This window comes from Trichosurus vulpecula, chromosome 2 (assembly GCF_011100635.1).
Source record: "Trichosurus vulpecula isolate mTriVul1 chromosome 2, mTriVul1.pri, whole genome shotgun sequence".
NCBI lineage: Eukaryota > Metazoa > Chordata > Mammalia > Diprotodontia > Phalangeridae > Trichosurus > Trichosurus vulpecula.
In genome coordinates, this window is record NC_050574.1 from 384,499,803 (window position 1) to 384,526,747 (window position 26,945).

Sequence of the window (26,945 nt, forward strand, 5' to 3'; positions counted from 1 at the left end):
TAATAGTTATACTAACAAAAATAGACTAAGCTAGTATTATGTGGGAATTTGGGATTTCATATTTAATCTAATGCTCTGAAACCCTTTAGGACTTCCAGTGCCATTACAAGTGAGGAAGGAACCCTCTGAAGGCCTCCCACCCCACCCACCCACCCCAACAACTAGAACACTCCCTCAGAATTGATCTAGGAGCAGGGAAACAGCTTATCAGCCCAGCCAGAAAAGTCTGTCTCAGTGGGATGGGAGGGAAGCAAGGTCCAAGAGCAGAGGGGCAGCAGCCAGCCTCACAGCAGGGGGTCTGCAGCAAAGTTCCAAGCTTGGGGGAATCCACCAGGGAGGTTCAGACCTCCTAGGCAAGTGATCAATCTGTGCAGCAGCAACCTCACCCCCAGCACAAGCCACTAGTGAGGTTTTGACCCAACTGCTGACCAGAAGTGACCCTCTTCCCTGGAGCTGGTCAGAGACCCTGCCCTTGGGATCAACCAGTAGAGAGACCCTGTTGCCATATCCCCAGCAGCAGGGCCCCACCCCTGGCACAGACCAGCAACAAGATCCCTCCTCCAAGGTTAGCCACCAGAAAGACTCTGCTACCATAGCAACCCAGCAGCAAGGCCCCACGCCTGGAGTAGGTCAGCAGCTCAATCCCACACCCAGAAGAGGCCAACAGGGAGGCCCCACACTCCCAGTACAAGCCAGAAGAGATGCACTTATCCTCCTGAGAAAGCAAGCAGCTAAGCCTTGAAACCCAATGACAGCCAACAGTAAGACCCTGAGCCCCAGCACAAAAAGCTTTGGATAGAGCAAGAACAGAGCCCAGCATTCCCATAAAAACCCCAAGTCACAAAAAAAGGCAGGAAAAAATGAGCAAAAACAAAAAAAAATAGCTTGACTATAGAAAGATACTATGGTGATAGGGAGGATCAAGACATAAACTTAGAAGAGGACAATAGTGTCAACATGGCTACATGTGAAGCCTCAAAAAAATGTAATTTGATCTCAGGCCCAAAAGAATTCCAGGAAGAGCTTTAAAAGGACTTTAAAAAGTAAATTAGAGATGTAGAGGAAAAATTGGGAAAATAAATGAGAATAATGCAAGAGAATCATGAGAAAAGAGTCAATAACATGGAGAAAGATATACAAAAATTTACTAGGAAAATAGCTCCCTAAAAATAGAATTAGCCAAATGGACAAGGAAATACAAAAACTCATTAAAGAAAGTAATTCCTTAAAAATTAGAATTGAATAAGTGGAAATTAATGACCATGAAACATTGAGATATGATAAAACAAAATTTAAAAAGTAAAACAAGTAAAAGAATATGTGAAATTTCTCATTGGAAAAATAACTGACCTAGAAATCCAGGAGAGATAATATAAGCATTATTGGACTACCTGAAAACCATGATTAACAAAAAAGGCCTGGACAACATCTTTCAAGAAATTATCAAAGAAATCTACCCTGACATATTAGAACCAGAGGAGAAAATAGAAATTAAAAAGAATCTACTGACCACCTCCTGAAAGGCACCCCAAAATGAAAACTCCCAGGAATATCACGACCAAATTCTAGAGCTCACAGATCAAGGAGAAAATATTGCAAGCAGCCAAAAAGAAACAATTCAAATATCATGGAGCTATGGTCAAGATTACACAGGATTTGGTACCTTCCACATTAAAGAAAAGGAGACCTTGGAGTATGATAAACTGGAAGGCAAAGGAGTTAGGATTACAACAAAAAATTACCTACCCAGCAAAATTGAATAATCTTTCAGGAAAAGAAATGGACATTTAATGAAATAAAAGACTTTCAGGCATTTCTAATGAAAAGACCAAAGCCAAATAAAAATTTTGACCTCCAAATACAAGACTCAAGGAAAATATAAAAAGGTAAAAAAGTAAGAAGAAAGAGAAAACATAAGAAATTCAATAAGGTTAAACTGTTTATATTTCTATGCAGCAATAAAATATTTGTTACTCTTAACAACTTTATTATGATAAGAGGGATCACAAGGAGTATATGTAGACAGAGGGTGCGGATATACGATGATATTGATGAGATGATACCCAAAAACAAATAAAAAAGGATTGAGAAAGAAAATTCCACTGGAAGAAGAAGGAGTGGGGAGATTGAATGGGATAAACTATCTCACATAAAAGAGGCTAGAAAGAGCTATTATAATGGAAGGGAAGATGTGGGGGGGGGAGGGAGTGGTGGGCAAAGCTTAATCCTTACTCTCATTAAAAATGGCTCAAAGTGGGAATAACATACACACTCAGTTGGTTATAGAAGTCAATCTTACCTGATAAGGAAATAGAAAGGGACGGAAGTAAAAAAGGGGAAGGGGGACTTATAAAAGGGAGGGTATATTATGGAAGATGGTGATCACTTGTGGGGAGGGAAAAGATGAGGGGTAAGAGAGAGGAGAATAAACAAGTGAAAAAATAGCATGGAGAGAAACACAGTTAGTTATCATAACTGTAAATGTGAATGGGATGAACCTACCCATAAAATGGAAGTGGATAGTAGGATGGATTAAAAATCAGAGTCCCACAATATGCTGTTTACAAGAAACACATTTGAAGCAGAGGGATATACAAAGAGTAAAGGTAAGGGGCTGGAGCAGAATATACTATGCTGCAGCTAAAGCAGAGAAAGCTGGGGGAAGTAATCATAACCTCAGACAATGCAAAAGCAAAAATAGATCTAATTAAAACAGATATAGAAAGAAGCATATTCTGCTGAAAGGTACCATAGACAATGGAGTCATATCGATACTAAAAAATATATTTACCAAATGGTATAGCATCTAAATCTTTGAAGAAGTTGAATGAGTTACAGAAGGAAACAGATAAAATTATACTAGTGGGAGACTTCAACTTTTCCTTCTAAGAACTTGATAAGTCTAACCAGAAGTAAACAAGAAAGAAGTTAAGGAGGAGAATAAAATTCTGGAAAAGTTAGCTATTATAGACCTCTGGAGAAAACTGAATGAGAATAGAAATGAATATACCTTTTTCTTAGCAGAGTACATGGCACCTACACAAAAATTGACCATGTGTTAAGTTATAAAAAACTTACAACCAAATGCAGAAAAATAGAAATAGCAAACACATCCTTTTCAAATCATAATGCAACAAAAATTATTAAACAGTGGACAATAGAAAATGAGATTAAAATAAATTTGAAATTAAATTTCTAATTTTAAAAAACAAGTGGGTCAAAGAACAAATCATAGAAACAATTGATAATTTCAATAAATAAAATGACAACAGTGAGACAACATACCAAAATTTATGGGATGCAGCCAAAGTAGTACTTAGGGGGAAATGTATATATCTAATTGCTAACATCAATTAAAAAAATAAAAAAGCAGGTCGATGAATTAAACATGCAACTAAAAGAATCAGAAAAAGAACAAATTAAAATCCCCAATTAAACAATGAATTGGAAATCCTGAAAATCAAAGAAGAGATTAATAAAACCAAAAGTAAGAAAATCAAAGAACAATAAAACTAGAAGCTGGTTTTATGAAAAAAAATCAATAAAATAGATAAACTATTGGTTAATTTGATTTTAAAAAGGAAAGAAGAAAATCGAATTACTAGTATAAAAAATGAAAGGGGTGAATTTACCACTAATGAAGAGGAAATTAAAGCAACTTTTAAGAGCTATTTTGCCCAATTATGTCAATAAATTTGACAATCTTAATGAAATAGATGAATCTACAAAAATATAAATTACCCAGATTAAAATAAAAAGAAATAAAATACTTAAATATCCCAATCTTAGAAAAAGAAATTGAATAAGCCATTGATGAACTTCCTAAGACAAAATCCCCATGACCAGATGGATTCACAAGCAAATTCCACCAAACATTTAAAGAATAATTAATCCCAATACTATTGAAACTATTTGGGAAAATAGGTGAAGAAGGAGTCCTACCAAATTCATTTTATGACACGAATGTGGTGCTGATACCCAAAACCAGGAAGAACCAAAACAGAGAAAGAAAATTATAGACCAATTTCCCTAAAGAATATTGATGCAAAAAAATTTTAAATAAAATAACAGCAAAGATAATACAGCAATATATCACAAGAATCATACAATATGACCAGGTGCAATTTATACCAGGAATGCAGGACTGGTTCAATATTAGGAAAATTTTCAACATAATTGACTGTATCAATAATAAAACTAACAGAAATTATATGATTATTTCAAGAGATACAGCACTCATTCCTATTCAAAACACTAGAGAGCTTAAGAATAAATGGAGCTTACCTTAAAATGATAAGTAATATTAATCTAAAACCATCAGTAAGAATGATCAGTAATGGAGATAAGCTAGAAGCCTTCCCAATATGAACGGGGTAAAGCAAGGATGCTCATTATCACCTCTGTTATTTAATATTGCACTATAAATGTTAGCTATAGCAATAAAAGAAGAAAAAGAAATGAATAGGCAATGAGGAAACAGTCACCCTTTGTAGATGATATGATGATATACTTAGAGAATATTAGAGAATCAACTAAAAAAACTACTTGAAATTATTACTATCTTTAGAAAAGTTTCAGGATACATAAATCATCAGCATTTCTATATATTACTAATAAAGTCCAGCAGTAAAAAGGATAAAGAGAAATTCCATTTAAAATAACTGTATACAATATAAAATACTTGGGAGTCTACATGCCAAGACAAACCCAGGAACTGTATGAACACAACCACAAAATATTTTCATACAATCAAGTCAGATCTAAATGATTGGAAACTATTAATTGCTCATGAGTAGACTGAGACAATATATTAAAATAACAATTCTACTTAAATTAATCTATTTATTCAGTGCCATATGAACGAAACTATCTAAAATTAATTTATAGAGCTAGAAAATATAATAACAAAATTCATCTGGAAGAACTAATGCTCAAGGATATCAAGGGAATAAATTTTAAAAAAATATGGAAGAAGGCAGTCTGTCTGTACAAGACCTCAAACTGTATTATAAAATGATAATTATCAAAACAACCTGGTACTAGCTAAGAAATAGAGCGGTAGATCAGTGAAATGGATTAGGTACAAATTTCATTACAGTAAACGACCATAGTAATCTAGTATGTGATGAACCTAAAGATCCAAGCTTTTGGAACAAACATTCATTACTTGACAAAAACCTCTGGGAAAACTGGAAAACGGTATGGCAGAAACGAGGTACAGACTAATATCTCACACCATATTCAAAGATAAGGTCAAAATGGGTACATGATGTACACATAAAGGGTGATACCATAAGCAAATTAAGAGAGTATGGGATAGTTTATCTATCAGATTTGTGGATAAGCAAAGCATTTAGGACCAAAAAAGATATAGAGAGCTTTACAAAATGTAAAATCGATAATTTTGATTATATAAAATTTAAAAGTTTTGGCACAGACTAAAACCAATGCAACCAAAACTATAAGGAAATCAGAAAACTAGGGAAAATTTTTGCAACAAGTATCTTTGACAAAGGCCTCATTTCTGGAATATATAGAGAACTGAGTCAAATTTTAAAAAATACAAGTCATTCCCCAAATGATAAATGGTCAAAGGACATGAACAGGTAATTTTCATATAAAGAAATCAAAGCTATATATAGTCATATAAAAATGCTCTAAATCACTATTGATCAGAGAAATGCAAAGTAAAACAACTCTGAGGTACCACTCACACCTATCAGATTGGCTAATATGACAAAAAAGGAAGATGATAAATGTTGGAGGGGATGAGGGTAACCTGAAACACTAATGCACTGTTGGTGGAGTTGTGAACTGATCTAACCATTCTGGAGTACAATTTGGAATTATGCCCAAAGGGCTCTGATCCAGCAATACTAGGTCTATATCCCAAAAATATCCCCCAAAAGGGAAAAAGACCTACTTGTACAAAAAATTATAGCAGCTCTTTTGTGGTGGCAAAGAATTGGAAATCAAAAAGATGCCCATCAACTGGGGAATGGCTAAACAAGTTGTGGTATATGGTTGCAATGGAATATTATTGTGCTATAAGAAATGACAAGCAGGATGATTTCAGAAAAACCTGGAAAGACTTACATGAACTGATGCATAGTGAAGTGAACAGAACCTTTAGAAGATTGTACATAGTAACAGCAATATTGTTAGATAAAGAATTTTAATGACGTAGCTACGTCAAGACAATACCGAAGAACTAATGCTGATGCATACTATCTGCCTCCACAGAAAGAACTGATATTGATTGAATACAGACTGAGGGCTGCGACTGTTCACGTTCTTTCATTTTTTTCTTTTGTTCAAGTTGTCTTGTACAAAATGACTAATATGGAAATGTTTTTACATAATTGCACATGTATAACCAATATTTGATTGCTTAGTATCTCAGGGAGGGGGAAGTTTAGAGAGAGGGAACAGAGGAATAGAATTTGAAATAAAAATTAATTTAGAATCAGATCATATCCCACTAAATGGGACACCAACCAAAAGAAAAAAAATTACCAAACTTTATATCAAAAGAATACTTTAGGGGGCAGAGCCAAGATGGCGGCTGGTAAGCATGGACTAGAGTGAGCTCCGTACCCGAGTCCCTCCAAAAACTTATAAAAATGGCTCTGAACCAATTCTAGAACGGCAGAACCCACAGAACAGCAGAGGGAAGCAGGGCTCCAGCCCAGGACAGCCTGGATCGTCTCTGGGTGAGGTCTATTCCACACGGAGCTGGGAGCTGGGAACGGAGTGGAGCAGAGCCCAGCCTGAGCGGCGTGGACGATCCAGACCAGAAGCCAGGTGGAGGGGGCCCTAGCGCCCTGAATATGTGAGCTGCGGCAGTTACCAGACCCCTCGACCCACAAACACCAAAGACTGTGGAGAAGGTTAGTGGGAAAAGCTGCGGGAGTGTAAGGAGTTCGCAGTCCAGCCACGGGGGCAGCAGAGGTGGGGCAGCTACAGCTGTTGTTACTTCCGGCTCCAGGCCCACCTGGTGGGAGGAATTAAGTGGCACATCAGAGCAGGAGTGCAACAGCCTGCTGAAGATCTAAGCCCAGCCTGGACTGGGGGTCCTTGGGGAAGGAGGAGTGCAGCTCTGACAGAGCTGGCACCTCCCCCCCAAACGTAGAACATAGAACTCGTTAGTCTACAAGCAGTCATACCCCACTGAAAAACTCAAGGGTCAAGTTAGTTGGTTGGGAATATGACCAGGCAGCGAAAACGCGCCCAGATTCAGTCTCAGACTTTGGATTCTTTCTTTGGTGACAAAGAAGACCAAAATATACAGCCTAAAGAAGACAACAAAGTCATAGAACCTACAACCAAAGCCTCCAAGAAAAACATGAACTGGCCCCAGGCCATAGAAGAACTCAAAAAGGATTTGGAAAAGCAAGTTAGAGAAGTAGAGGAAAAATTGGGAAGAGAAATGAGAAGGATGAGAGAAAACCATGAAAAACAAGTCAATGACTTGCTAAAGGAGACCCAAAAAAATATTGAAAAATACACTGAAGAAAACAACACCTTAAAAAACAGACTAACTCAAATGGCAAAAGAGCTCCAAAAAGCCAATGAGGAGAAGAATGCCTTGAAAGGCAGAATTAGCCAAATGGAAAAGGAGGTCCAAAAGACCACTGAAGAAAATACTACTTTAAAAATTAGATTGGAGCAAGTGGAAGCTAGTGACTTTATGAGAAATCAGGATATTATAAAACAGAACCAGAGGAATGAAAAAATGGAAGACAATGTGAAATATCTCCTTGGAAAAACCACTGACCTGGAAAATAGATCCAGGAGAGATAATTTAAAAATTATTGGACTACCTGAAAGCCATGATAAAAAAAAGAGCCTAGATACCATCTTTGAGGAAATTATCAAGGAGAACTGCCCTGATATTCTAGAGCCACAGGGCAAAATAGAAATTGAAAGAATCCATCGATCACCTCCTCAAATAGATCCCAAAAAGAAATCTCCTAGGAATATTGTTGCCAAATTCCAGAGCTCCCAGATCAAGGAGAAAATACTGCAAGCAGCCAGAAAGAAACAATTTGAGTACTGTGGAAACCCAATCAGAATAAGCCAAGATCTGGCAGCTTCTACATTAAGAGATCGAAGGGCTTGGAATGCGATATTCCGGAGGTCAATGGAGCTAGGATTAAAACCTAGAATCACCTACCCAGCAAAACTGAGTATCATGTTCCAAGGCAAAATATGGAGTTTCAATAAAATAGAGGACTTTCAAGCTTTCTCAGTGAAAAGACCAGAACTGAATAGAAAATTTGACTTTCAAACACAAGAATCAAGAGAAGCATGAAAAGGTAATCAAGAAACGGAAATTGCAAGGGACTTACTAAAGTTGAACTGTTTTGTTTACATTCCTACATGGAAAGATGATGAGTATGATTCATGAGACCTCAGTATTAGGGTAGTTGAAGGGAATATGCATATATATATATGTGTATGTATATATATATATATATATGTTTATGTATATATATAAGTGAATGTGTATGTATGTATATATCTATGTGTATATGTATGTATGTGTATATATATATCTGTTTATATATATATATATATGTAAAAGAGAGAGAGCAGACACAGGGTGAGTTGAAGATGAAGGGAAGATATCTAAAAGAAATAAAATCAAATTAAAGGATGAGAGAGGAACATACTGAGAGAGGGAGATAGGGAGAGATAGAATGGGGTGGATTATCTCGCATAAAGGTGGCAAGAGGAAGCAGTTCTATGGGAGGAAGGGAGAGGGCAGGTGAGGGGGGAATGAGTGAACCTTGCTCTCATCAGATTTGGCCTGAGGGGGAATACCATACATACTCAGTTGGGTATCTTACCCCACAGGAAAGAAGAGGGAGGAAGATAAAAAAAAATAAAAGGCAGGGGGGATGATGGAGGGGAGGGCAGATGGGGGTGGAGGTAATCAAAACAAACACTTTGGAAAGGGGACAGGGTCAAGGGAGAAAATTCAATAAAGTGGGATGGGTTGGGAAGGAGCAAAATGTAGTTAGCCTTTCACAACATGAGTATTGTGGAAGGGTTATACATAATAATACATGTGTGGCCTAGGTTGAATTGCTCAACTTCTTAGGGAGGGTGGGTGGGAAGGGAAGAGGGAAGAGAATTTGGAACTCAAAGTTTTAAAATCAGATGTTCAAAAACAACAAAAGTTTTTGTATGCAACTAAAAAATAAGATACACAGGCAATGGGGCGTAGAAATTTATCTTGCCCTACAAGAAAGGAAGGGAAAAGGGGATGAGAGGGGAGGGGGGGTGATAGAAGGGAGGACTGACTGGGGAACAGGGCAACCGGAATATAAGCCATCTTGGAGTGGGGGGGAGGGTTGAAATGGGGAGAAAATTTGTAATTCAAAATGTTGTGAAAATCAATGCTGAAAACCAAATATGTTAAATAAATAAATTGCATTTAAAAAAAAAAAAGAATACTTTAATACACACACACACACATACACACACACACACACACACACACACACACCCCTTTGTGTGGTGTATGTGGTATGTATGTATGCATTTTGCCTATACAATTATGTGCATATATACACATATATACATATATGAGTATATGTAAATGTATGTGTTTACACATAACCACATATATAAATTTATCTTGGTGAAGTTGACCAAAAAGGAAAATGACAAATATTGGTGTTGTTGTAGAAAAACAGTCACACTGATGAAGCTGTGAACTGGTATGGCCATTCTAGACAACAGTATGGTACCATGCCCCCATATAAAACTGCATAGCATTTGACCCAGAAATACCATGACTAGGCTCATGTCCCCAAAGAGATCCAAGATAGAGAAGGAAAGGGATGTTTACATGCAAAAATACTCATAGCAGTTCTTTTTGTGATAGTAAAAAACTAGAAACAAATGGAGTGCCCATCAATTAGAAAATGGTTGACCAAATTGTGGCTTATGAATATAGTGGAATGCTACTGTTCCACAAGTAATGCTCTAGTGACTTTTTGTTTAGCACGTTAATGAATCTTTCAAAAGAGATACTTTCAAAAGAGATACTTCCTTCCAAAAAGAGATACTACCTTTTTGTAGAGCAGTCCAATTACAGCTGTTTTAATTTTTGCTGAGTTGAGCATATTAAAACGTTGATAGAGCTGAAGAACCAAAGTTTGCGAAATGGCCACAACAAAAAGGGCAACTGCATACCCATAGCCATTCCAACCCAAATCATGGCAGTCTTCACAGAAAAGGATCATCTGCCTGAATCAATAAACAGGGGGGAAAGGATGAGTGTTAGACATTGGCAGCTGTTAAGTCACAAGAGTTAGATACTTATGCATTACAGTTTAATTGACAAATACACAAAGGATCGATTCTACCCTACCCACCCAAAACAGCACTGGCTGGGCATAAAGGAAATAGTGGGGAAAATTCCTTTAACATTGAAGTACTTTTTTGTCATTTCACTCCAAAAACTATTTAGAACTGAGAACTCATACAGCTTAATATCCCGTGTTAACAATACTAGTTAACCTCATTATCCCTCAACTGCATCAGTGGAAATATAAATAATAAAAACACACTTTATAAACCCACACAGACAGAATAGGTGCCCTTTCTTACTAAGCTACTAGGAATCAATACACCATTTATTTTAGAGGTTTATTTTCTGGGGTGTGTAAAATAATTCACGAGTTATTTAACGAAAGAAAAGTTCAGTGCTTCATGTTTTAGGGATTTTCTTTTTTCTTTTTGATGTTAAAAATGTGCTTTGTCATTCTGTTTTTTGAAAATAATCTTTAGTTGTGTGGTCCTCTTTTCACGCAAGCAATTTCTTTTTAAATAATAAGAAAAATTCTTTTGGAAATGGTTAGCTAATGACTGGATTCTGAAAAGTATAATATATGAATTCCCAATTGTTTGACAAGACATCCTGCTCAAGAGGCTAACCTCATCAAAGATCATGCTAAATAATAAAACTGTAGCTTCTCTTTTTTGATATTGTGTCTCCCTATCTCACTGAGGCTTGAAAGCGCAATGACTACTCACAGTTCTTGTCCCCCTTGCTCACTAGCTAAGGTGCTATGTGTTATACCTGCTCCCTTCCTGACCTGGGCTTAACCTTAAAACTGGTGCTGGACTTAGTAAAGATACCTGATTGGCTTGGCTCACTGCATCTGGGAACTTTCAGACTCATGTGATTCCTCAACCTCCTCTAGTAACAGTTATTATAGGCCTGCACCGCCATACTCAGGTTGTTTTTCCTAAATTATATGTATCATCTGGAAGGAAACAAATACTTTCCAGAAAATATTTATTTATTGCTGAGCTGGTTTTGTAAATAAAATGTTTTGAAAGGAAAGAATCCTTATTCACATTTTATAGAACTTTGTTAATATAAGCTTTTGTTTTCCTGTGATTTTTGAAACAAAATCAATCTGTTAACAGTGAATTCTAACTGCTAATGTACTCAGTGACAAAAAGAGTAAGCAATTAGTACTAAATATCATAGCCCTTTTAAGAATGTGGTATGCATTCATTTTGATTGACAGTATTTTAAGTACATAAAAACAGAATAACTAATGAAAATAATAAAAACCATTTGGAAATAAGTTCATGAAAGCATTGTTTTTGCTTCCTGAGTTTTACACATGTTAATACACAAGTAATTATTTGTAATAATTCTTGAAGTTTATAATTTCTATTAATTTATAAATCCTTCTTTGCACAAATAAAGCCTTAAAAATTTATTTCTATAAAGTCCAAGGTCTTGTGATCTCTTTGACAGATCACAGCATGTGCTTGATTGGAAAAATGTTTCCATTTTCATAAAAGATCCTCAATTATTTCAGTCATATTGGATCAATGATCTTTAGGACAAGTATAAATCTGCTGTACATATCTTGGAAGGTCACAGCCACTTTTTTTTTCTATTGACTAATACTAGGATAAGCATAGAAAGACAGACCCTAGGATAACAGGCATCCACAGGACTATAAAGTGGGAGGGGCCAGCTCCCAGTTTATTATGCATTATTTTTGTTCAGTTGTTTCAGTCCTATCAGATTTGTAGACTCTTTGTGACCCCATTTGGGGTTTTCTTGGCAAAGATATTGGAGTAGTTTGCCATTTCCTTCTTATTTTACATTTGAGGAAACTGATGCAAACAGGGTTAAGTGATTTGCCCAGGGTCACAAAGCTAGTAAGTGTCTGAGGCCAGATTTGAACTCAGGAAGATGAGTTTTCCTGATGCTATATACTACACCACCTAACTGTCCTCATTATTCACTATAATGGAGGAAAACAGAGAAATAAGCAATAATATTTTGCTTGCTGATAGTTATTAGTCCTCAATGGGACAAATGCCTTTATTAATGTGGGTCTTATCTGAGGCACAATTAACATAGAATTTTAAATTAAACTTTAATTAAATGGCTGTTTGAAACACAACTTGAAAAGTAATTTTTTTAGGGACAGTAAATTATATTGAAGGGTATTTTTTTTAGAATCGAAGGGAGGAAAAGCAGGCTTTGTTTCAATTCAAAATTTCTTCATGATTTCTTTGACAGATTATGGTATGAGTCAAATTTTCTGGAGAATGGTAGACAAATTATAGAGATCAGAATTTTATTACTATTGGTCAAAGATCTATACAGGAAGTTATCACTGGAATGTAGCCACTCTCCTCACAGACTGTCTTACAATGTTTGCAGTTGAACATCAACATTAATACAACATAAATATAAATTATTTATCTAAGTTTTGTTTTAAATATTTTCCAAAACACATGTATCTTATAAAATATTCAGACATTTGATAAAATATCCATCTTATAGAAATAATAATGAGATTTTCCAGCTAAGATTTTATCATAGAATACTTACACTTTATTTTAATTATCAACAGATTGGGTGAAGAAACTTTGCAACTTACTTCATTAGGAGTGGGCTAATAAAAGATAAAATGTCAGCAAACACTTTGAACAAGGCAACCTGAATCAGTGAAATGTTAAAGGTGGTCCACAATGCATGAAGTAAAGATGGTTTCTTGGCCTTTGCTTCTTTGTGAAAGGAAAACTAAATGATCACAAAAAAACAAACAAATATAAAATCATAATTAGTTCAAAGTTAAAAATAAAGGAAAGCCTGTATAAAAAGACTAACACAGGTAGAATGGACCCAAAGGAGGTCAAGAAATAGACAACAGAAAATTCTGATAAAATTTTAAAATATAGCCCTTAACATTAGTATGGTTAGAACACTGTTCACTTCCATTAGAAATTATTTGTAACTGATACCATCATATCAACTGATACCCAATGTGGTGGGCTAATAGAATGACTCAGGTTTTAATTCCTTCTGCTACCCCACACATGAGTAATGACATGATGGTCACGTTTTCAAACCAGTATTTCTTTTCGTGGTGGGAGGAAGAGAAGGAGGGGAGGTCCAATGAGGCTGCATACTTATATCTTTCCATATGGAATTTCTACATGCAAATTACAAATGTGCAGTTAGGGCAGGAAATATCCTCCTAATCCTTGCAGGGGATTACAAACCTCTCAATGGTAGAGACTAGTTTGTAAAATAATCCATTACTTTAGCTGAAAATATTCACCATAATATCGATACTTCATATTTGTAAAGCATTTTATTCTTTGTATGAAAATGCTTCTAGTTTTTTTTTCATATTATCTCAACAAGTTAGTAAGGTAGGTAGGACAGATTTTGTGTCCATTTCAAAGACAGGGAAACTGAGGTTTAGAGAGGTTGAGACTTGTTCAAGGGGACATAGTTTTTATGGGGTAAGGGATGCTTATTATTAGCCCAACAGCCAGCCTTATTTTGATTTCTCAGAATAAAATAAATGATGTTACTGCTACAGTCAATAAACAGTCTCTTAGGTTTTAGCAATCAGTTTCACCTTTTGCTTCTTTTTATTTGTTAAGATGTTCTTTCTCCATTGCTTTTCAAAGATTGGACACACATTGTAGGAAGAGTCACTATCGTTTAATTCAAAAAGATCCTCTCTTTCCAATGGTCTTTTGTAGCCAAGAATTATTATGCTAGAAAGAAAAAACTGAGGTAAGCACAATACCACAAAGCCAGTAATTATGTTGGGTTTCATTTTTAAGCATTCATTTATAAATCAAAAAATAGTAAAACATGCTTTTCCATATGGCACATAGGTTCTATGGGAATAAATATTATTAATAAAAAGAAAAACCTTAGATGTCTACTAAAGCCATGGATCTAGATCTCTAGTGGTATGTCCTTGTTCTTGACCCCATGCTATTTAACATTTTTAAATCAATGACTTGGATAAAAGCATAGCAGAAATTCTTATAATATTTGTAGATGACACCAACACTGGGAGTGAAAGCTAACAAGTTGGATGGCAGTCATTATCCAAAACGCCTATGGCAGTCTATGAAGTGGAACTCAATCTAAGATTAAATTTAATATTATGTTAATATTATATGTCATGTTAAATCCTTCTATTTCATTCCATTAAATACTTATTCTTTTTCAAAATAAAAGTGCATTGACTTTCACAAAGACATTTTAAATAACATTTACTGTCTCAGCATTTATTTAGAACTGTGCAAAATTCATCAGTTTTAGTTCACATATATAAGTGACTCCTTGCTTTCATGCCATGTCTCTAAATAATCTAGCACCTAAAAGTACATCTAAGTTGTTTTGGTTGATTCCCACAGCCTAATGGTTCCTCTCTTCCTAAGAGTGTATTCTGTCCTTTGTTCTCTTCTAGTGACTCATCCTCATCACACTAATTGTTCCCACAGATTATTCCAATGTTAGGAGGAAATACAGCATTTTATCTCACACCAGCCTATGCTGTCGATTTTTCTTAAATCACTTTGTAATCTAAATCCACAATTTTTTTATTAATAGCTCATCTTACCAGTCACTCTTAATCAACGTATAAATTTCTGCTATTGCTTGCAGGCTGCTACAAGAGGGTAATGACAACAGCAATTAGTGATAATGATAGTAGAAACTTGTCTTTCGATTACAGTGCTTTGTATTTTTGAGTGATTTAATATACATTCATCTCATTTTATTCTCACAACCAATGACCATTTTATTTCTCACAAGCAGTGCAGGGAATGGAGGTAAAATTACATAATAGATGGAGAGTTGACTTCAAGGTTTGGACAGCCTTGGTTGAAGTCTCTGATACATACTGCCAGTTCCCCCTTCCCCCAGCAAATTTCTTACTAGAGATCTCAATTTATTAACTGAAGAACAATTGGAATTTGCTTATGTAGATGTTTCCTCACTTCAAATTCTCATTTCAATTCAATTCATTTCAACTCAGTAGGCATTTACTCAGTGCCTACCTCAATGCATGGTCCTGTTCTAGTTACTATGATTGCAAAGAAAAAATCTAAACAGACCCTGTCTCCAAGGAGCTTACATTCTACTGAGGTGTTCAAATATATACGAAGTAATTTCTGGGGCAGAGACACCTGGGGTTGGCTTCCTATAAACTGTGAAACAATAGATCAAGAACATTTACCTTCCTAATGAAATAAAGACATATTAGTGTCAATTTATAGATGAACCTAAGATAAAAAAGTTCTGTATTCATGCTAATTCTTAGGAAGAAGTAAAAAAGGAACAAGATGTGGCTTCAGGACAGTTCTGAGTTCCACTGTGGGACTGTGGAAGTGAAATAGGCTTAGGAGCAGGGTATATGCATATCTTTGTGACTTTTGACTAGATCTTAGATGTAAAAGAGGGAAGGTAAAGAAAGTCATATCCATCTGATTCCAGAACTCATGAGTGTCTAATAGCAGCTTACAAAAATAAATATCATGTATATCCTACAGGGAAAAAACCCTTTAAAATAAATGGAGAAGAAAATATATTTCTGCCACTTCTTTCTCCTTTTTTATTTTGTTACGTCAGAGGGAAAACTCTGAATGTGTTTAGTGGAAGATGTTTGTGAGCCTGAGACTGTTTTATTTGTGATACTTCTTAAGATATTAAGAGTGTCAACCATTACTAAGTTTGTTCTTAGAAAGACAAACAAAATTAGGCTGAATATGAATGTTTATTTCTCTCAAAGCTCGAAGAACATGCATATAGAGATAGGCACGGGAGCTTATTGTGAGACAATGAAGTCAAGGATGGACAGACAAAGCAGACCTCGTATCTTCAGTTCAATTCCCTCTCACCTCTCCCTCCCTTCCTGGCTCAGGATGCTTACATCAGCCAAAGTTATGGTTAACCATGATATGAGAAAGGAATTTCTTATATGAATAGTTGGTAAATACAATAAGATAGGAGAAATGTTAAAGTGTCAATTGAAACTATAGCTCCAGGATATCGGTGTTTCTTTTACTATTAACATGACATAATATAGTGTATGCTCATAAAATACTTAAGATAAAAAAGTCCCATTATTCAAGATAGTGTCTGGCTCAAAGCACTTTGTTGTTGGTAGAAGAATGCTCCTGGTCAGCTTCATCTGGCCTGGTAGTGTTGACACAGTAAGGGATATTTTGAGTTCGCTCAGAGAGCAAGTAAAGCATGTCTGTTCTGCCAGAGCACACAAAGCAAAGTTCAGAGTGGGCCACAAGGCCTGTCCTGATTGGCCAATCCATGTTTTAGGCCTTTCTTAGGTCTTGGGGTTCAAAATGGTTTGGGGAGGGGATCTACAGAAGACATCTCAAAATTAGGGCTGGATATCACTATTTTGTTTGTGGTGAAATACGTTTGCACAGAAATTGCCTTTAAAGACTGAATCATCAAAATTAACTCTCTGGAGAGCCCACATATAAAAAATAATTTCAATTTTACCTGTTTGTTTTGAATTATATACAATCATGTGGAACAGTGGAAAGGACTCTAGGGCTGTGGTCAGGGAGATGTGACTGCAAATTTGGCCTCAGATGCTTATAAACTGTGTGACCCTGCACAAGTCACTTAACCTCCATATGCCTCAGTTTCCTGAACTGTAAAAAGTGGAATAATAATAGTACCTACTTCACAAGGTTGTTGTAAGGATATACTATTTCTAAAATACCACTGCCTGGCACATAGTAGGTGCCTAATAAATGCTTGTTCCCTTTTCCTTTCCCCTAAAACTATTAATGTCTTTGTCCGGTAGAACATAATTTCCTTGAAGGCAAGAACTGTTTTGCCTTTGTTGTTTTATCCCTAACACCTAGAACAGTGTTTATTGAATTGAATTAAGCTAAGTAATCCTTGTATACCTAGAATTCAAGTTGCCCTAAGCTATCTTGTTCTTTCTTTAGCTTTTTTTTCAAAATTTGTTCCACAAACCCTTATTAAAGTGCCAGGAAGATATGAAGGGGAAAAAGGGATAGCCCCTATGCTTAAGGAACTTCTATTAGTTTACAATATGTAGAAGCAAGGTACATTTACATGAAGACATTCCCAATTATGAGGATTTAGGAATGCATTTCCAAAAGAAGCTGTCGGATCTTTCTATCATTATCTGAGACAGTTCTTCCTAGATTGGATAACTTCTAAACCTGTGGAACCTTATGGCTAAATGATTCTACCACGTCTAGACATAGACTCTACTTATAAAATAAATAATTATTTGGAATAATTATGATTTCTTGTAATAACTGATATATCACCAATAGGCGAGTAACTACCACAACTCAAAGATAATGCAAAGATAGAGAAAAATATGCATCCTCCTGTCTGTGAGGATTGTGAATGTACTGACAACCCTGGCTTTCTTTAAAATAAATAATATTAAAATGTTATTTTATCAAAAAATACTTAGCTTGATTTTTTTGGAGGTGGGAAAGCAGGGCAATTGGGGTTAAGTGACTTGCCCAAGGTCACACAGCTAGTAACTGTGTCAAGTGTCTGAAGCCAAATTTGAACTCAGGTCCTCCTCATTCTAGGGCCAGTGCTCTACTCACTGTGCCACCTAGCTGCCCCACTTAGCTTGATATTTTGATTAAGAATGATCTTTACGTTAGATTGTGTCAGAGCATGCCCAAATCACCTAGAAGCACCCTGTTCTTGGCAAAGATGTACTACATTTCTCTGCCGTGTTGTTTATGGAGTTGATTGCTGTCTGTCATTTTTGAAGAGGACCAAATGACATCACTATATTGGAGTCAAGGTGTAGTGTATCTGACTGCGGCTGATCAGACCAGCATTATCTTGGAAAGCTCTACCATGGGCTGGGCACGAATAGTCCATATGAACATTTGGAGGGGAGAGGTCTTAAATTTGCACATCTCATGGTTCTTTTCGGCTACTGCAATTCTGCTTCACTCACAGAGCACAGAGCCTTCTTTGATGGTCTGTGCAGTCAAAATAGGCTATGCCTTTAAAAACCTTCACTCACAGCACACATGCCATGAACTGAACAAGTAAGGAGGAAAATTTCTGTTCTTTTAGGCCCTATGACCGCAAAAGACAGTTCCTTGGATTTCTGTTCGTTTTGTTTCTTTTATCCTTCTCGGTTTCACATGAAGGAGACAGAATCCCCATTGAACTTGGAATCACTGAGCCATGACAACCTCAGGACCAGTAACATTACAGGCAGCCAAGCCTTAAGAAATCAAGATACCTAGGACTCAAGCCCAAGGTGCCTTTGGACTTGAAACTTGGGACTGTGCTATACAGTAACCGAGCTAAGCTGTGAATCTAACCTCCTTTCTTCCCCCAGTGTATGAGGTGGAGGAGGAAATTATATCTCATGTACTGGGGAATATATTTGTACATTTGTTTTTATATTTTAAAGTAATTATTCCTTTGTCAAAGCCAACCTATTAAGTAGCTAAATAGAATTGGGGTGCAGGGGAACCCCTACAATTGGAAGAACATCAGGGGAATGGGCTGGAACCAGTGGCAGAGAACCTAGACACCCTTAAATCCCACTGAGGGTCAAATGTAACACACCTGGCCTCCAGGCAGTGGGGCCCAGAGTAATCACTGCTAGACTCACAATGCCTCTTTTGACAAGTGTTTTGATCATTAAATTGTGTGATATGGAATGTCCTTGCTTTTAATTATTTTTATAATACTTCACTAGTTTAGATTGCAACAAACAGATTCATCAAGTTCGTACCTGTTAAACCAGGAATATGTTATCTTACTGATGAATGAAGCATGTTTTTCTGGACTGCATTTCTAAAAAGAAAAATAAATTACACATGATGCAGGATGTAGTCAAAACGTATAACTTATGTTTCAAATATCTTCTGTGTGTTTTGTAAAAGCAAAAAGAAAATTATTCTATCAAAAATTACTGAAGTGGTTGCTAAGCTGACCTATGACATATTTATATATTATGTATTATATATTATATATGTTTATATATATATATATTGTTGTATAACATATACTTATGACATAACATATTTATGATTTCAATTTATAGGGTATTCCAAAAGTCTTAGTATATCAGGATACCCTGTACTATATGGCAGCAGAAGGATTGTGGATTTAATCCTAATAGATTGGTAATACATTCTGAATGAATATGACAATATATAACTTCTTTAGCTTATTCTCAAAGTTTGTGTATGTAGCAAACATATTCTCCCCAAAATCCAGGAAGTACTAACAACATTTCTATGGCAAATTATATTTTATTTTAAAATGAACTTTTATTGACGTCTTATGTCTTCTATGTTATCAGTATTTCTCCCAGTACCCCTTGCCCTTCTCCCTTCCATCTTCCGGAGAGCAATCCCACATTGCATATAATATTTTTAAAGGAAAGACAAAAAGCCCAGCAAAACCACTCAATAAATTGAAAAAGTTGAAAACACATGCAATATGCCACATCCTGGACCTTCCACCTGTGCAAAGGAATAAGAAAGGGTATTTTCTCATTTAACTTCTTTCAGGTCATGCTGATCTTTGTAATTTTGGAATGATTACTTTTTATTGTTTTGTTGTTGTTCTTTCAACTTATATTGTTATACTCATTTTGTATATTGTTTTCTTGGATCTGCTTACTTGATTCTGCATCAGAAAATCTTTGCAAACATCTTTGGTTGAGATTTGTTATTTCTTACAATACAGTAATATTTTATTACATTCATGTACCACAATTTGTTTAATTGTTTATTCCCCAGTCAATGAGCATACGCTTTGTTGCCAGTGCTTTGCTGCCCAAAAAAGTGCTGCTATAAATATTTTAGTGTATATGGGTCTTTGCTTTTATCAATAACCTCAGAGTTATCTAAACCTAGTAGTGGAATCTCTGGGTCAAAGGATATGAATACTTTAGTAATTGTATTTGTACAATTTAAGTCTTTTTCAATATGGTTTTACTGATTCATATATCTACCTAAAATGTACCAGTATGTCCATTCTCACAACTGCTCCAATGTTGACTATTCCCAATTTTTGTCACCTTTATGGATTTGAAGGCTATGAGGTAAAACCTCAGGGTTTTGAATTGCATTTCTCCTATTAGTGATTTGGAGAATTTCTTTGTATGGTTGTTAAGAACTTGCAATTCTTTGAAAGCTAAAATAAAAATTATCCAATTTGTCTTTTGTAATTCCTGCTACCCCTTATTTTTGAGTGCTCCTACTAATGGCTGTAAAAGGTATAAGAACTGCTTCTCTTCTAATTTCTTACAGAGTTATCTTTAGTACTAAGGTTACATAAACATTTTTAATTTATTGTAGAATATGTCCAAAAATGTCAGTCAAAGCTTAATTTCTGCCAAATTGCTTTCCAGTTTTCATAACAGTTTTTATATGACAAGGAGGTCTTTGTAGGTAATTTATATTCTTTTGGTTTGAAGAACACTGGACTACCACATAGCATTGTTTCCAGTCCTTCCTTATCTACTGTATTCAATTCATCTGCTTCTGTATTCTTAAAATCGGTACCAAGTAGCTTTGGTCACTGCAGTTTGCTAATATGATCTGAGTAGTGGAAGTACTGTTTCCTCTACATCTCTATCTTTTTTTTATTATTTCCCTTGTTATTCTGGAAATCTCATTTCTCCAGATGAATTTGTTATTATATTTTGAGTGGTACAAAGTATCTCTCGGGTGATTTCTTTTTGATAGTGTTGAAACTATAAATTAATTTTGGTAGTACAAATGGTTTTTTGTAGTATTGCCATTTTTATTATATTGGTTTCATACTAACTTTATTACATTTTAAAAAGGAATAGCAAGTTATACATAACAGATTTGCAGTTTCATGTGCAATCATCTTTTTTTCTACTTTGCTGTTATGGAAATGCTTGTTTTATTTCTTAAGTTCAGAATAAAATAAATTTTAAAAAAATTGGCAAAGCTTGGATATGAGAACTGAATATTCCTTCTGCTATTTAATATGTTCTTTTTTTTTCCTAAAGGAGCACTTTGTAATTGAACATACAAAAATATTCTGTGTACTCTGATAGATTTATCCCAAAATATTTTCTATATTTTGCAGTTGTTTGTAAAAAAAGAAAACAAAACTTTCTATTATTACCTCTTGGATTCTGTTACTATATAGAAATTTTGTTGATTTTTTATATTTAATTGATTTTTGTGGGATTATTTTGTAGCCTACAATTCTGCTGAAGTTATTACCTGTTTTCATTAGTGTCTTTGATGATTCTCTAAAATTTTTTAGGTAAACGATCATGTCATCAGAAAGCAGGAATACTTTTATCTGATCTTTGCCTAGCATTAGGCCTTTAATTTTTTTCTCTTACCTTATTGTTATTGTTAGCATTTCTTGAACTATAGAACTTAATAGTAGGAAACATAAGCATCATTGCTTTACTCTTGTATTTAATGGGAAAGCTTTTAATGTGTCCATATTTCATAAGAACCTTGCTTTTACCTACCAAATGTATACATTTTATGACTTCATAAAGGTTTTTCTTTGCCTATGCTTTGCAGGAATTTTAGCAGAAATGAACACTGTAATTTACCAAAGGCTTTTTCTGAATCAAATATATAATCATTTGGTTTTAAATATTTTTGGTTTTTCAATATGGTTAATTTTTATGATTGATTTCCTAATATTGAACCATCCTTGTATCCATGCTATCAATACAACTTGGTCAAAATGAATGATTTCTTGGATGAATTGCTATAATCTGACAGTATTTTATTCAAAATTTTAAAATTGCTATCCGGTAATAATAGTGGCCTGTAATTAGCCTATGCTTTATCTTTCCCTGCTTTAAGTATTGGGACTATATTAGTTACATTAAAGAAGTCTGATAGAGTGCTTCACTTCTCAATTTTTATAATAATTTGTGTAGTGTCGTCACATTTTTTCTTTAAACATTTGACAAAATTCTCTGGTGAATTCATCAGGACAAGTTTTTAAATCAGATAGTTCTTTAACTCTGAGTTCATTTCTTTTTCTGAAATGGAATTCTTTAAGATCACTGTTTGGTCTTTTTTTTAGGATGTGTATTTTATGTTTTCTTTCCTCTATTTCTTTTTGTGTTATCAGCTTTTTTTTTTAGCATACAAGAGGGGCACAAAATTTTTCTTGTATTTTCCTATTACTGCATCTTAGTATAATTCAATTCATTTTTCCTTTATGAAATTAGATGCTAAGCCATTTGGAGCATATGTTAAGAGGAATATTGGTTTGTGGACTATGGCTCCTTTCAACACAATATCATTTCCTTCCTTATACCGCATTTTATGTTATGAATCTTTTTGTTTTATCTTATAGCATAATTGCAACTGTTGCTTTTTTGGATTCACTTGATGCATATTAAATTTTATTCCAATCAATTATTTTTATTGTGTTCATGCTGCTTTTGGGGTGTATTTCTTGTAAGCAAAAGATTATGAGGTTTTGTTTTCTTCATCTAGTCTATCTCTCTTTTGTTTTATTGGATTAACTAATCAATTAACATGTGAAGTTATGAGAGTTAGTGTTTTCTTCCATTTCTCTGTAATACTTTTTTTTTCCAGAATTAGATTTTCTTATTGTTGTTCTTCTTCTGTAAAGATAGTATTTTGTCTCTTAAATTATTATTAACCAATCTACTTTAAAGAAACCCTATTCCCACAGGCTCTTTTCCTTTAATCTCTGATCTCTGGCCCATCCCATTTGTCATTCCTTTCCCTAGTTTTTTTTCCCATTTAATAACATTATTTTATTTTTTCCAATTACATGTAAAGACAGTTTTCAACATTCACTTTTATGAGAGTTTGAGTTCCAAAAATTTTTCCCTCCCTCCACAGCCCTCTCCCCAAGATAGCAAGCAATCTGATATAGGCTATACGTGGATAATCACATTAAACATTTCCACATTAGTCATGTTGTGAAAGAAAAATCAGAACAAAAGGAAAAAAAAAAGCTACAAGAAAGAAAATAGTATGTTTTGATCTGTATTCAGACTTGACAATTCTTTCTCTAGATGTGGAGAGCATTTTCCATTCTGAGTCTTTTGGAATTGTCTTACATCATTACATTGTGGAGAAGAGCTAAGTCTATCAGATTTGGTCATCATACAATGTTACAGGTACTCAGCATCAATTTCTATAAGTCTTTCCAGGTTTTTCTGAAATCATCCTGCTCATCATTTCTTATAGCACATTATATACTACAACTATTCAGCCATTCCCTAATTGATGGGCATCCCCTCAATTTCCAATTCTTTGCTACCACAAAAAAAGCTGCTATAAATATTTTCATACATATGAGTCCTTTTCCCTTTTTATGATCTCTTTGAGATACAGGCCTAGAAGTGGTATTGCTGGATCAAAGTTTTATAGCCCTTCCAGATTCTTTTTCCAGATGAATTTTGTTATTATTTTTTCTAGTTCTATAAAATAATATTTGGTAGTTTGCATGGCACTGAATAACTAAATTAATTCAGGTAAAATTGTCATTTTTATTATATTAGCTCGGCCTACCCATGAGCAGCTGATATTTTCCCAGGTATTTAGATCTGTCTTTATTTGGGTGAAAAGTGTTTTGTAATTATGTTTATATAGTTCCTGGGTTTGTCTTGGCAGGCAGACTCCCAAATATTTTATATTGTCTACAGTTTTAAATGGACTGTCTCTTGCTGCTGGGCTTTGAAAGTAACATACAGAAATGCCAATGTTTTGTGTGGGTTTATTTTTATATCTTGAACTTTGCTGAAGCTGTTAATTATATCAAGCAGTGTTTTAGTTGATTCTCTAGGATTCTCTAAGTATATGATCATATCATCTGCAAAAAGTGATAGCTTTGCTTCTTCATCGCCATTGTGTAGTTCATTTGTGCAGTTCATTACTCCCCTTCCCTCCATGATCATTTTTCCTCCCATTTGCCACGAAATCAGCTGTCTGGATCCATCACCACCTGCCCCTTCTTGTCAGTTGTTTCCAGGAGCTCTGCTTTCCTCTTCTCTTGAAGCAAGATGCTACCCACGGAAGCACAACCCTTTTTTAATAGGAAATAGCTTCTATAAGCAACAAATCCTAAGAAGTCATACTAATTTTAAGGCTTCAGTTTTCCACAATAAAATCTCTCTCCTCCCAAAATGTCATATATATGTATATGTACACATACACACACACACACACATATATACATGCATACATATACATACACATACATACACACATATACACAAACACACACACACACATATATATATATACACATACATATATATGTATATACATATATATATATATATATGGATGCTTCTAAACCACACTCCCTGCACTCATTCTTTCGCCACCAGAACTTAGACTTTGCCCTAGGAAACCTAGACTCTGGGAAGTGAGCTTTCATTTTATCTAGCCTAGAACCAAGTCAGCATGCCACTTCCAGCTCATTTCCAAATATGTAGTCCTCCCATTTGCACCCATTTTCTAGCCCTCCTTTAACTTGTTTTCTTTCCCTATTAGAGCATAAGCTTCTTAAGGACAGGTATTCTCTTCTTTGTTTATATGTGTATCACAAGCACTTAGTACAGTCCCCAGCACATAATCAGCACTTAAATAAATACTTTTTCATTCATTCATTCATTTAACTTTAACATTTCAAGGATACACATGATTTTATATGTGGACACTTCCTCTAAAAATGAAGATCCTAATCCCTCTATAACAATGTATAATCTGTCCAATAGAGCTGATGTCATTTTTAAAAAGTCTTTCTCTATAGCAATGAGTACCTTTGAACTAAGCTAGGACTGTCTTTAGACAAAAGGTGTATAATCCATCTCTGGATTTACTTAAAGACTTCCATACTGGTATGTTTTGTTCGATTTGCACTTGAATAATACAGCCTTTGAGAACCCAAGGTCACTATGTCAAAATGATGAAACAGTATGACTTTAGTAAACAATTCCACATTTCTTCCACCAGGAATTGATGTTTCTAAAAGGCACAGAAGGAAAAGGGGAAGATGACATAAGATCTACAAATAGCACAATGGAGAAATGAGATAAAGGAAGGAGTTTATAAGCTTTACGCTACTAAGAGACTCAAAGAAAGTAGATAATGGACAGCTTTGGGTATAGCCCATCACTTAGGAAGTGTAGTTAAAGATAAACTAGAGGAAAAGTGAAATAATGAAGAGAACAAATAAAAAAAACTTGAAGCAGGTGTAACAAAAGAACGTTACTTCATAAGACCACAGATTTAGAGCTGGAAGAAACCTCAGCACTATCTAACTGAACGATGTCACTTTACAGATGAGAAAACTAACAATAATTGACTTGGTAGACATCACAAAGGGAGTAGGCATCAGAGGCAGACTTTGAACCCAATTCATCAGACTTCAGAAGCAGTGCTCTTCAGGGAAGGAAGGTCTGAACCATGTACTTTACTGGGTGGGGAAATAAAAAATTCAAATAGGAGAGGAAAATAAATAAATGTGTGCATAAACAAAAAAAAAGAACAAGAAGTTGACAATTTAAGTAAATTCAAAGAATGAGGGATAAGGAAGGTAAAGAGAACAGAGACAGGGCCTATAGTAAAAGACTAACATAATAGTGTAAGGAATATTCATTTCAGAGACAAAGTTCTGACAGAAGGGAAAGGGTATAAAATCAAAAGAAAAGAAACAGAAGGAAAAACCAAACTTAACACTTGTTACCTAATATAATAAAATAAAAGAGAGCAGCAGATTGGATAAAAAAACAAAATCCAAAATTTATTATATATAAAAATATACATATCCAAGAAGTAAAGGTATACAAAATGAAAATGAGTAGCTAGAACAAAGTTTACTTTGCATCAGATGATTCCAAAAAAGCAGGACTTGCAATCATGATATCAGATAAAGTAAAAACAAAAATATGCAATATAGAGAGGAAGAGAAGTAAACTACATTATGCTTAACGATATAAATCCTAACCACATATGCACCAAATGGCAAACATCTAAATTCATAAAGGCAAAGTTAACTGAATTGAAAAAAAGTCAGAAAGTAACACAACAATTATAGCAGACTTTAATTATAGTGGACTTTCTTTTAAACTGGAAATTTAACAAATAAGATACACAAAGGAAATTATGGCAGCTAAGTGACATATGTAGTAGACAGAGTGCTAGTCCTTGAGTCAGAAATACTTATCTTCCCAAGTTCAAATCTGACCTCAGACCCTTATTTAGCTGTGTGACCCTAGGCAAGTGACTTAACCTTGTTTGCCTCAGTTTCCTTATCTGTAAAATGAAATGGAGAAGGAAATGACAAACCACACCAGTATCTTTGCCAACAAAAGGCCAAATGGGGCCATGAAGAGGTGGACATGACTGAAAATGACTAAGCAACAAAGGAAAATATAGAACTGAATAAGTTGTTGGTGAATTTAGAGATGAAATCTTTATGACATCTTCTGAATGGGAACATTAAAGAATATATATTTATCTCAGGATCATCTAGCTTTACAAAAATTGGCCATGTGCTAGGGCACAGAGAAATTAAAAATTAATAGAAAAAAGCAGAAATAATGAGTACATCCTTTACATAATATATATCACAATAA

The 26,945-nt window shown here is 34.9% G+C and overlaps 1 protein-coding gene across 1 annotated transcript in view; it reads right to left on the reverse strand.

The window, feature by feature from the left end:
• The window catches only part of LOC118838340 (multidrug resistance-associated protein 1-like), a 106,202-nt gene that overhangs the window by 70,780 nt on the left and 8,477 nt on the right, over positions 1 to 26,945 (reverse strand). Inside the window, exons 2-5 of the mRNA XM_036745602.1 lie at positions 19,092 to 19,153; positions 13,911 to 14,064; positions 12,933 to 13,075; positions 10,083 to 10,260 (exon numbers count right to left, since the gene is read on the reverse strand). Coding sequence (XP_036601497.1) covers positions 10,083 to 10,260; positions 12,933 to 13,075; positions 13,911 to 14,064; positions 19,092 to 19,153 — 537 coding nt within the window. The remainder of the gene's footprint in view (positions 1 to 10,082; positions 10,261 to 12,932; positions 13,076 to 13,910; positions 14,065 to 19,091; positions 19,154 to 26,945) is intronic.